Source organism: Empidonax traillii, unplaced genomic scaffold, assembly GCF_003031625.1.
Source record: "Empidonax traillii isolate 1590-97213 ecotype Southwest subspecies unplaced genomic scaffold, ASM303162v1 scaffold30:size3273891, whole genome shotgun sequence".
Taxonomy (NCBI): domain Eukaryota; kingdom Metazoa; phylum Chordata; class Aves; order Passeriformes; family Tyrannidae; genus Empidonax; species Empidonax traillii.
The window spans coordinates 1,582,139-1,595,657 of record NW_020955223.1 but is presented as its reverse complement, the minus strand read 5'-3'; the positions used below and the strand labels follow the sequence as shown (position 1 = coordinate 1,595,657).

The 13,519-nt window shown below is 36.6% G+C and overlaps 1 protein-coding gene across 4 annotated transcripts in view; it reads right to left on the bottom strand.

The window, feature by feature from the left end:
• Positions 1–13,519, bottom strand: part of UMAD1 (UBAP1-MVB12-associated (UMA) domain containing 1) — a 77,374-nt gene that overhangs the window by 10,039 nt on the left and 53,816 nt on the right. For all 4 annotated transcript variants that reach the window (XM_027910946.1, XM_027910954.1, XM_027910961.1 and 1 more), the window contains one exon: positions 8,116–8,201. In XM_027910946.1, the coding sequence (XP_027766747.1) occupies positions 8,116–8,201 (86 nt within the window). The remainder of the gene's footprint in view (positions 1–8,115; positions 8,202–13,519) is intronic.

Here is a 13,519-nt window from a genome sequence, read left to right as displayed (position 1 = left end):
CACCTAGAAGCAAAAAGTACTTACATTTATTTTGCTGCTGCCTTCACAATGCACTACAAAACTCAGATAACTGAGTTTCAGTATAACCAGAGAATATACTAGGAAATTAATTTAATATAAAGTTTTAATTGCATATTGAAATAGACAGTATTTAAATAATCTGTTTTAATTTAGCAGCTACATTTGGTTGATGTAGTTAGTGACAACAAAATTTGAGATTGTCTCTACTGCTTCAAGCAAAAAATATCCTGAAGACTAAAAAAAAAAAGATCTTAGACAATTAAACACAGAGAAATAAGAAAATATTAAGTAAACATGTTTTCACTCAAAAATAAGAGTAAATAAATTTTTCAGTAAATTAGAATAGGCAAAAGTGTAAACTACAATTTCTTTTTTTAGAAAAAAAGAAAATCTGGAAATCTCTCCTTGAGTAACTGAGGGAGTCAGCAACATCAGTGAAATGTCTCCCAAGAATGTCAGTATCAGTGACAGGAAAAAGACAGAGGAATAACAATTTCCATCAGAGAAAAGGAAATTATCTTGGATTTGGTTTTCAGAAAAGAGGATAAGCAGAGTGAACAAAAAAGAATTACTAGCCTGAACCCAGGTGAAGCTGCCTAGAGCACTACCTGGGAACAACATCCTCAGCCATTTCAGGAGTTTTGTTAAGTAACTAAACCCCTGATCTCCTTAACAGTCTCTCTCCTCAGTCTTGAAGAATATAAATGGACTAACACAGATGTGTGAATAAAAATTGCTGTACTGTTCTGAGGTTTTTATTGCGCTGCTTAAATGGTAAGCACGTGGCAAGACTATCAGTATGTTTGGTTTACAGATTTAAAATATTCTAATCCCAGAAAAGGGAATTAGGCAAATATCTCCCAACACAACTTTCCACCTGCTCTCTCCATAGAGATCTGAGTTAGTAAGGAAAAGGAAGGATGGATATTTGACTTTCATTTACTCCATACACAGTCTGTAGCTGGAGCACTTGTCAACACCACCTTCAGTAAACAGGTTACCAGGAGCCAGAGTTTGTAAAGCTTCAGTCTGCAAACAGCAACAAGACTGAGCTGTCCTTAGCACTTACTGCTCAGGCTTTTGAGATTCAGGAATAAAAGTGTGAGAACTCTTAAAGCAGTAAAGGGCAAAATAATTAATTAAGTAAATAAAAGGAAACAAATATTGGTCATTTCTTTCAAACAAGGTGGCCTCTTTGACCCTCCTGGTTCTCTGTGGATGGAAAATAATTGGACCACAATGAAGAGGAAGAAGGGTACTTTTTGGTTTTGGTTTGGTTTTGTTTTTTTTTTTTTTAACACAGATCTGTTTTTATCAAGCAGGACTACTAATCACATTACAACACTAGAAACATATTCTTAAAATTTGTAACACTGTGAAAGCAAAGAAAACAAAATCGTAAACAATAAATTTACATTTTATCCTGTCTTTTTAAAAAGTGCTTTAGAACAAAATTTGACTATGTGCTTCCCAGTGCACAGTCTTTCACAGTGAGGACAAAAGTTGTAAAGTTCTGGTTTGGTTTTTATAAGGCAAAAATTACATCAGTAGTCCATTGTGGTGAAAGGATCAAAGCACACTGACAGAAAGCACAGAGAAACATATTCCTGTCTTATCAATATTAACATTCTGGCCTGAAATAGGGCAGTTTTCATGTCATGCCTCCTTCCCATTAAAATGGACTGCCCACTGCTGTTTGTGGTGAGTTTTGTGTTTGGTTATTTTTTTTCCCCTGGAAGGGGCAGTGCAAATAACCTAAAGACCTTGTTATTTTCCTTACTTGGTGTTTAGAGTAATTATTAATAAGCTACCCTACACTACAGTCTTTCACCCACCATTTCACGCTAATGCATCATGTTGTAAATATCACTGCACCATCAGGCTGTATTCGCACACTATTTCATCAAGTGATGCATGATCTACATTGCATTTTAGATCAATTTTAATATTTGGAAAGCCCAGAAGGGCTGCTCTGAGAGGCAGGATGACTGACCGATCAATTTGTTGACAGCAGCAAAGTGAACCAGCATCATTGGCTTTTAGTCTAACCACACGTATTTGGGCAAGAGATACACAAGAATCAGTAGTTTTATCTGGGGATTAAGCTAGTCAGAAGATCCCAAAATTAGAGAAAGGCTAAAAAATGTGATGGGAGCATCTGGGCACCCAGTTTGAGTATCTCCTGCTACAAATAACCAACCAGTGTAACTGAACAAGCACGCAGTTAAGTCAAGCATTTGGTGAGTGCCTGCCCAAACTAAAGAGGGAGGTATGCAAATTGTGCTTCTGGATACATGTGCCTTGATCACCATTTCGTGTGTAAGTTCCTTTACCAAAGCCTAGCTTTCAGTGTAAAGAGGCTGAAAATCAGGCCAATTATAATACTTTATGAACTTATTACATGTGGGTACATACATTGATATTTATAGACACTAAATTATGAAAATATATCAAACTTGTGTGTCTGTCGTTCTTTCCCCACAGAACGTGACTTTTGTCTTCTGTTGCTCAAACCTCACAAATTGTACAAACTGGCTTCAGCACAGACTTCAGACTCCACAGGGAGGGCTGTGGGAGGGATAGATGCTCCAGTCCATTTATTGTGTTTACATGTATTTGCTGGCCAGACAAAACATTCACGTCCCACCTTAAGACTCTAAGGCTTCAATAATTCAAAGGGTTTAAGAGTATTTCACACTTGCAAAGTGCTATAGAAAAGTGCCTTGTAAGACAGCACTGCATTATTTTTTTGAGAATGAACTGTTTTCTAAATTCAGAGGGGAAGTTGGTGACAACCACGTCAATTCACATCTCTCAATTCTCACTCAAGTTCCCTATATCTAAAAATATGATGTTTTCCTTTAAGAAAAAGGCAATGGACATAGCATTCTTGATGCTACTGTCATTGCTAAGTATCTGAAATAACCCCAGCTGTGTGTCACGTTACACATATAACAAGCCTAACTATTCACTTCAGAATTGAGAAAAACCCTACAAGATTAAAGTCTTACAAGACACCCCCAGGTCTTGCTGGTTGAGTCAACAGATCACACAAATCAGAGTTTATAAAATGCTGTTTGTGAGGCCACTGCAACTAATCCTTTGTGAAATAAGAAGGAGACTTTCTCAGGGATGATCACATTGCTTAAATTTTACATGTGTATGTACATACATCTAATACTTTTATACATAGTATGTACATAAACCCTGCATTGCCCCACTGTTAAGGACAGACAGAAGTCCACTAGTCTGTATGTTCTGAGGATCTTCCTATTGTGAAAAGGCCTCTTAAATATTTTGGTCAATTATCAAACAGATAGCAATATGAACGTTACAATATCATGAAGTTTTATAAAGTATATATGCTATTGCATAGTGATAGTTGTCATATGTAATAGTTGGTCTTTTTTAGCTGAATGGGCTATTTACCTTCATTCTCAATAAGATCACAACCATATACTGTGCCTTTCTTATCATATGGCAGCTCTACTTTGCACATAATTTCCATCTGTGGCTGCATATGGATCCTCCCAAAAAACTGCCAGCTACTTACTATACATGCAAAGGATGAAAGAAGCTAAGAAACAAAGATCATATCCATTGCAGCTGCCTACACTAAACACAAGTCATCCTTCTTCAAAGTAGTTAAAACTTCACTTCTTATAGCTTATGATCATGCATGATAGTTAAGTAAAACATAAGATCTTTCTTCTGATGGTACCAGCATTCAGAAAAAAGTACCTGCTTGATGACTTGCTGCAGACAGTCTTATTTCAGTCCCTTCTAAGAGTGGATAATTTCATTAAGTGATTATTGCTTTACATACTCAATTAAGAAGGGAGAAAATATGGACCAACATGCTTTAAGAGCTTTATATGTAAAAAAGAAGATCTTAGAGTTAATACGACATATGACAAGCAATTAATCTAACCAGGCCATGAGCTAGAATTCAACCTTATGAGAGCTTTAAAAAACAAATAGCTGAACTAAGCAGCAACATTTTTGATAGACACTGGATTTTGTTAAAAAAAGAGCAAACTAATCACAAACAATGTGACCACAGTAATTTTGAAATACAAACCACTTTCTCTAAAGTAAATGTAGGGAATTTAAATTCATGCAACAAATCTAGCCCAAAACACCCTTCTTGAGAGTTTAAATATGGGACTCCCTGAACCATAACCTAAGAGCTGGGTGACTGAACAGAGGTGGGATCAGCAATACCTCCTTTTCCAGTAACTTGTAAAAATAATCCGAACACCCAAGCTTTAGTAGAAACCAGGTAATAATAGCTCTGATAGAACTAACTAATTTTAATAATAATAATAATCATCTAAAAAGTAAAAACAAGACAACATTAATATATTTAATCATGCCCTGAATTACACCAGCTGGTCTGCTCTAAAAAGGATATCTTAAAGGTCTATCAAATTCAGCAGCACTTGTCAATTTCACCAGAAAGGTAAAAAAAAATTAAATTCTTTTTCCCCTACTCTGTACATACATTCACAATTCCCATTATCTCTTCCTTGATATTTTATATCTCATAGTGTTTCTGTCTTTTCAGTTGACTCATATGTCCCCTGACCAGATGTCTAGGAAAATATTATTTACCTCCACTTAGAATCCTTACATAGCAGCTTTACAAAGGATGACTTTAATGAGGAAGATATCTGTCAATTCAGACACAAAAATATTTTTTCTAATTTATTTAGATTCTTGCCCAAAATGGTGCACATCACTATTGATATGCAGAAAACCATTGATAATTTTAAATTTAATTCAGGAAACATGGGCTTTCTATCTGCTATGTTCTCAGCTTTCAGAAGCAAATTATGAAAAGAAAGGGCACAAGAACCATAACATAACTAATACAATTCATAAAGAAAACTAAGTCCTAAGATGATAAGTATCACAGCAAGGTATATAATTAAGAGTGGCTATAACAACAACATATAAATTAGATAATTATGGATTAAGCAATCCCTTGGGGGATTCTCCCTTGCCCTAGAAAACGTATAACAAGCTCCTTAGATAGAAGGCAATGGCTTTTAAGTATCTGAGGGAGAATTAGGACTACAAAGAAAAACAAAACAAAAAAAAGAACACACAGCAAGATAAAAATCTTAATTTACAATTTAAAGATGGCTCCTTTTTTTTGTAGTTTATTTTATATACTCACTAGTACAGTTTTCACTCATTAAATCTGCTGACATCTGTTGGCTAAAGAGCGCAGGTCAGATTATCAAGAAGTGCAATATCAAATGAACATGAGCTGCTTCTTAGGGTAACAGTAGGGAGACACAAAACACTGCAGCGATTACCAGAAATGTAATTTTTTGTTGTTGTTGTGCCTTACATCAATGTAATAATCCCAGGTGTCCTGGACACCAGACATACAATAATCTTCATAAATCCTAATTCACAGCCATACCATCTGTCAAAAATATTTTTTATGTCTCCTAATAGGTATGCTACATAATTGTATTCACAGTAGGGCAAAAATACATGGTCACACAAATTTGCTTTACCAGTGGAATAGCTCATTATCAAAAATAAACCCAGCACATTACTGGGGTTTCTAGCACTCTTCATATATCAAAACTAACCCTTCCATTCTGTTATTTTCTATAACCTCAAATTCCCAGTGAAAGCAGATAAAGATTGAATTATCTGAAAATCGTACTATAATAATGGAAAAATCACAAGCATAAAAAATAAACCCATAGTATCTCTTTCTAATATGATGATGTTGCAGTTAAAATTAGAAGCTTTGTATTTCGCAGTCACAAAGAGACTAATTTAAGTTCTCAGCCCTGCAGAGCACTAACCCTTTTGGACCCAATCCAGAAAAGCACTTAAATGTGTGTATGAGTTCATGAGCCTGAAGCAACTTCAGTGGGATCAGACATGCTTGATTAGGCCCAGAGCGCTCATTACCCTGCTGGACAACACATCCCTCTAGGACTGACTCGGCATCAGAAGATGACCCTCCCAAACTTCTGTCCCTACTTGCAGAGATGGAGACACCATGAGCTTCTGTTCCTACTGTCTGAAGCAGAAGGTGAAATGTTTGGGCTAAAGTTGGCCTTCCTCCAACAAGTTTTTGAATATCTGCAGTTCCTCTAACATGAATGCAATATTGAAACATTTAAAATTAATGCTGACTGCATGTATGACAATTGTTACAAGAGTTTCTGTAACAAGTTCCTAGTTCCAGCAAGATGATCTTGGTGTAAATCTTTATTTGTACATTAGTTTAAATTATCTGTACAAGATTATACATAAACATGTACCTTAAAATTCAGTAATTGTACAGCAAACAAATAGAATAGTACCTAAGTAAATGGGAAATTCCAAAGATGATGGCAGTTACTAAAAAATACTCCAGAAAATACTTTCTTCAAAAAACCAAACTCAAACTTCATTTCCCTTTAGAATGAGGAAGTGATCCATGAACAAAGTATTATTTCATTCTTCTTTAAATCACACTTCCAACAGCACTTTCCGTGTTCCACCAAGTTTATATTTAATAAGTTGTTAAATAGTTTATATTTAAAAATAAAAGCAAATTTCCAGTAATAGAAAGAGGCAGTTGAGGAACTAAACACACTATTGTTCAGTTATGCACTACAAATATTTGATGCTACTTCGTGGTCTAACAAGTATCTTATAACATACTTTTCTATGTTTATCAAGTATTCATGTTTTAATGCTAACAAAGTTATTATTTAAATTGATGTTCTATGTCTCAGTGATATACTGAATATGTACTACAATGTTTTTCCAGTTTCTCTAAGTTGGTACAGTTCTCTCACAAATTTATAGAAATATATTCACCACTGCAAACGGGAATATTGCTTTCCTAAAGGTCGGAATTATCCATTTAATTTCTATGATCCTTAGTTACTCTACTTAATTTGAGAACTTGAGAATTCCTTTGAGTAAATGTGAAGTCCAAAAACTATCTAGACTGGAATGAATAGCCTAGATACTACCAAGTGCTGTATCTTAATTCAACTGATGCTGTCGCAAGCCAGTTCATTCAAGCAGCTTTGTGACATTTAAGTCGTTTAATAGAAAGGTGAAAATAAATCTATTTTCACTGTAATATCTACTATTTTACTTTGAAAACTTTGCTTCTTCCCTCTAATTGATAAAGCTCAGAATCTATACAAGTTCCTCTACTCCTAAAATTCCACAGAACTGAACAAACCACCAGTGCTGCAATAACTGGCAGTTCACTGTACCCAGGAAGAGAATCACATCAGACAAAACTAGGTCTGTGCAGTAGGTAACTACAACACCTATTCATTATACTGCCCAAATCGACAGGACTTCAGCTGCAAAACACCCTGGCTCAGATGTGCATGGATCCAAAAGTCAGATTAAAAACTTCGTGATTAATTGGAACTTATTCGTACTTCCACAAAACCACTCATTACTTACAATGAATTAAAGATTTCAGTATGGACCACAGTTTTTAATTTTAAATTAAAAAAGAAGACTACAGATCTCACATACATATTGACCACTCTTGAAGGTGCAACATTCACTGCTCTCTTCAGTAAACATGCATCAAATATTTAATAAACCAAAGAAAAAGAAGTCCAGATTTACAGCCACATAGTAGTGAAACAGAAAGGAAACACACAATAAGGACAGTCTAATTATACTCAGACATTTACAACACATTACTTATAATGGTAATAGTGGAAATAAGTGACTTACATAAATGTGTGACATTTTCCATCACTACTCACCACACTAATGCTTCTATGCAATTCATTAAAATTTTAGCTACAGTTCCATGCTTGCACAACCCAAGTATAAAAATAAGATACTCAGCAAAACCATACAGCCCAGCCTTCCACTATTTCTTTTTCAAATCGATAGCAGTGGGCTTGGTATTTATTGCCATCTAATCAGCAGCAGTGCTGCTTTTATGATAGATGACAAGAAAGGCTGAGTAGTCACTCAGCCTATGATGGAAGATGAGAATATGGTGACACCATCTCCTGCAGGACATTCACGCTTGTTAAATGAGCTGCTACAGAAGTTTCATCATGTGTAGGAAAGGAAATAGTCTCCTACCTGTGGAGGTTGGTTATGTGTTGGTCTGGTCTCCGGAAATGAAGTTTTATCCTTTGACTCTCTACTTTGGTCATCAACCGTGTCACCTAGAGAAGTGAAAAAACCCTATTAAATCACTAAAATCATTCATCTTTTATACAGAATAAGAAAAACTCTTCAGTCTTCCTAAAATCAAATTATATGATTCCCCGAGAAAGGGGAAACTCTGTTGCCACATCTGTATTTTACAAATTTGAATACAAGTAAAGAGAAAAACATTAGGAAGTGATCTGCAAAACCTGGGAACAAATCTGTGTCAACTATTTAAATTATTTAACTCCTTAACGGTCTAGCATCAACAATTCTAAATGAAAGGGTTCAAGTTACTGTAGTTTAACTTCTTTGCTGGTTTTGGCTGTCCTGTTCCATTTTCTCCAGAGGTATAGGTAGAGCCAGTGCACCTGGCAGAAGCCTTTGGGAACGGCAGCCAGATTCTGCCCATGCCCAGTTAGCCTGGAGAGCCAATGACACCCGGGTCCATCCACATTTGCTCTGCACTGTCATCAGTTCCCCAGGTCTGACTGGCCACATCCCCCAAGTACAACGCAGTATTCGGTAAAGCATTTTATGAAAACAAGCAGTAATATCTGGTCCTTGTGCCCGCTTTTCAATACCCAAGTATTATTCCTAACAGTGTATGCTGAGAATCATCATCATCTTTATCACAGCTCTTTAGTGCCTATTAATTCCAGTAATGTCTAGACTTTCCAAGACCTTTTCTGGAGTTGAAAAACGCTTCTCAGGAAACTAGTAATTCTCTGCATAATACTCCAAAGCACTTGAACTCACAGCTCTTAAAAAAAGGAAAGGAGGGGGAGGGAACCAAAGGAGATGGGGCATCAGTCATTCTTCAGTTCCACCCCCACTACTTGAAAAAACACAGTTTTTAAGCGCCTATAAGGTGATAAGATAAATAACAACCATGGAAATAAATAATGTCAAACCATTAGTTTATGTTTGTAATGAAGTAGAGTCCTACAAAGAAAAATTATTAGGGACCTTGTAAACACAGTCTGCCTTGGGGAGGTGTAAAAATAGTTAACAGATATATGAAGAGGACAGTAAGCCATATTTTTGATACATTTGCTGTGGACGAGAGTGCAAACAAGTTTAAATTGTACCAGATTTAGGCTAGATGAGTTTCTCCAGGAGTAAGGCTACTTAAACACTTTGAACAACCTAAGGAAATGGTTTCTCTAAACAGTGGTTCATCTCCAAAGGATTTCAGAGGTAGGTTGAAGAAACATCTGCCATGAATGGTTTCAACCCTGGCAAGACAAAGAAGATGAATGACCTTTTTGTGTTCTGTTCTAGTCCTACGTTCCACGAACAATGAAGGAGGAAAGACTCCACAGGATACCCTTCCCTGAAATCAGGATTTATCACAGGAACTTATGCTGGCTGCATGGAGGCTTGTGAAGATGTAAGTAGAGTGAAGTGAGCTGTACAACAACCCACCAAGTGTGCAGGGGCAAAGCTGCATAGCCAGTCAGGAGCAAAGGGACCTATTGGGTAAAGTTGGGTGTATGTATAAACATGCTAAAAAAGAGTAACAGCAGAGATTTAAGAAACAAAGGAACCAATACCATTCCCGAGAAAGCACTCTGAAGTTTTCATATAAAAAAAAAAAAAACAAACAACTAAAAAAAGAATTTCTTGTGTGTTAATGCTATGCAGAATATACTTTTTCCCTGTGATTAGTTTTCCTGAAGATGAAAAGACATACTGTTTTGAAATCAGGACCAAAGGTCAAAAATGTTCACAGGAAAGGAAGAATAGGAACAGCTCATTTGATGAGAAATAACTTTTTTTACTTAGAACTTTGACATCCAATTCCCAGAGTTCATAAGCCCTTAAAAAGGCAAAAATGTAGCGATACATATATTGTTTCACAATTCAAATTGCCTTTAAACACGCTGAGAAAAAACACAAACAAACACAAACAGTTCCTCTTACACAGTCTTGATGTAAACAGGTATATAATTACAATTTTGCCAAACTAAGCAACTGAAATCTGGCTCTGGAAAAAAGATCACAAATACATGACTTTAGTAAGAAGGGTTACCAGATATCTGCCAACACTCCCCTAAAAAGTCTTTCATCAGAGCTTAACTGTAAACATATTCACAGATAAGGCCAGAGAGACCAGTGTAATCATATAGCCTAACCTCTTGTAAAAATAAAGGCCAAAAAATTTCTTGAATTAATTTTTTGAACGAGAGGAAGTTTAAAGCTGTATTTTAACCAAGAGACAAAACACAAAATGATTCATTTAACAAAACAATTAGATTCTGGCTCATATATCCCTTGGTTTAAGCACTGTGCAAAGGTTTAGTCATAAAACTCCTACAGAAAATAAATCTATGTCATATATCAGAAAATGTCATATACCGTTTAAAGTCTGTAAGAATTAGAAATGAAGGGCACTTCAGCGTAATTAGGTTTAGAAATCAGAAGCATAATCTATAACATGCAGAACATTACTGGGAAAATTTATCAGGAAGAAAATAATCATGCTTATTACTGTAAAATAATCCCCTACTTACCAATGGAAAAATATTTTAAGTTAGAACAGAAAGCAGTAGGCATATTTATCCTACTGTCCAGATAAGCCCGTATTTCAAATCTTTAGTCTTGGGAGGCTGCTTTTAAGTTACGTTATGCCTTTTCCAGGCCCAAATAATCCGTGTTGCACTGAAAGGTCAGACATGCATTTGTCCTTTCACTGAGCTGGTGCTGGATTTATACCAACATTCTCCAAGTTCCACTGGTATCTTCTTTTTCCAAGAACTGCAGCCAGGTGTTCCACAGGAAAGAAACACCCAGCCCAGTCTTTATTCTGTACTACGTACATCCTCCCTTAGAACACAGAATTTTTGGTGTCTTCAGAAATCTGCATTCAGCTGCCTATCTGGACCTCAGCAAACTCATATAGAAAGGTTCAACCACAAGTTTGGCTTCTACTCAACAAGGAAGTGGTGTTTCTATTTATACTCTTTCCTCTTCCAGCATTTTGTTAACCTCAAGCTGTGTAGTCTCTTGATCAACAGACAGCATTTAAAAGTCTAGCCCACCCCTCAGTTTAATAAATTAAAACCAATTGTAAATGTATTTTAGAGTCCTCTATAATGTAGATTGCCATTATCTATCCTGGTCTGTGCAAGAATCCTGTGAGACAGTGAAGCACGTACAACACAGCAAGCAGTAACTGGCTACCAAATACATGGATTTTCAAATGTCACCTTCAGCTTCAAAAGGAAGACAGCTATTTTCCATTATACTTTAGTTAGTTGCTTAACTCTTTGTTGCCTGTTATTATCTTCTTTATCCTGCATAGACATGGCAAGAACAAAGAGTATTCTGGCTTCTACTTGGCAGCAAAAAGACAAAAAGTTTTAAGAGAGGATTAGTAGGATCTGAAAATAGGAGAGAATGACTCTGTGGAAGCACCAAGGTTTTACTGCAGTTTCTTTTCCCTCTTTCTCACTCATAAATCTTCCCCTCTCGGAGATAAGGAAGAAAGGCTAGGCACACTAATTTTAAGTTACCCTGCTCCAGGATACACTAACAGAATTTCAGGCTTTAGTCCATCAGTAGTGGCAGTGCTTTCAGTCTAGGGAGCTATCTCACACGTGCTGTAATTCGCTCTGCCCTCTGAACATCTGAGTCTCAGAAGGGGTTTGATGGTACCCCTTTTCTGAGTCCTGCTCTTCTTTCAGCCTCATTTAATAGCCTCTAGCTCCTTCAGCAGGGATGAAATATGTTTCTGCTCAGCCTCCTCCAGCCCTTCTTTGTTGTCCAGCACACATTGTCAGGGTCTCACAGCTTCCATTTACCAGTCAATTCCCATCCAGTGAGTGAGCTGGAGACTGCAGTAGGGTGACACTAGGGAGCCTTGACAGAAGTACCCAGAACATAGAATTGTGGTGGATTTATGTGATCAAGACAACAGAAGACAGGACAGAGGGAAGACCAGTAGAAATTTTTGCTAATGAGCACAGAATCACAAAATGGTTTGGGCTGGAAAGAACTTTAAAGATCGTCTATTCCACCTGTCCTGAATGGATTGTACACAATAAACTGTAAGTAATTTAACTGTTTCCACTGGTGATCAAAGACCACTCAATGATCCATCTGAATCAAATAAGGCACTGGCCAGTTGCTATCCTCTTCAATGGGCCAGATGGGACACTGATGAATAGTTAGTTCTTCTATATTCTTAAAAGTGAGGCTATCATTCTGTTTAGTATTCGTGTTATAAAACCTACATATTAATCCTCATTGACTTCCATATGCACATGGCCAAGACATAATAGCCTTATAAGAATATATATAGCTGGCAAAATAATGAAGTCATCCTAGTTCCAGGTCACCTCATCCTGGTTTCATATGAAAGCTTTTCATATCAACAGCAGTTTCATTTCAACAAGCTAATAATATCCCCTAAAAAAACCGACTATATCAGCAAAAAGATTCTCCACAGCTGCAGCTTCCAGCAAAACAAAAGTTTAAGAGCCTATGCAGCATAAGAGTGAATGAGAAGGAAGTCTGTGTAAGCCCATGCTAAGGCAAAGGTCTGGTAAGTATTTGGTAGCCTCATACTGAGTTTCAACAGTGTATTAAGGAGTCCTACAAATAAATCTTTGATTGGGAGTAGAACTTAACCAGTATCTTCTCTAATTCTCCTGATGAACCATGAGAAAAATCTATATAAAGCCTTCAGTGAAAATCCTAAAACACTGCTTTCTTCAAACTTGTAAAAGGCAGGGGGGGAAACTCTAACAAGGTAAACATCATCATGAATGTTTCAGCATTGACAGACATGAAGTAATGAGGTTCAGCCCTTTCCCAATCAAGAGGAATAGCAAATCCAACTACAAGACATGCCACTGAAGATTATGGGAGTGGCACTCCAAATTGCCACCCAGTCTGATTTTGGTATCCCATCCTTCTGCAGGCAATAACGTAGAGTCTTGATTTTCCTAAACAATTCTGCCAGGGTCTTCTCAACCTGCATCCCACTATCAAGATCACAGTGAAACCAGAAATGCCCCTATGGAAATTTTTTTTCCCCAAACAAAAACTTTTAGGAAGATGGCAATAGAAAAACAATATGAGATTATTAGAGGCTCCTTTACAGTTTCCATGTCCCAGATCTACATACTTTTCAGTTTGCAAAAAGTATTTTATTTCTGTGCTTTTCTGCATTTCCAATTTCTTAAAAGTTTTACTGAATCCCAAAACAAAGACCCTTAGAGTTTAAATTTGACTCCATTCCCAACCACTTCACTGAGGCTAAATCGTTCCAACTCCTCCACCCCCATATTTATATGGCTCTCTTTTAAGAGGTGCCCAACTCTTTCAG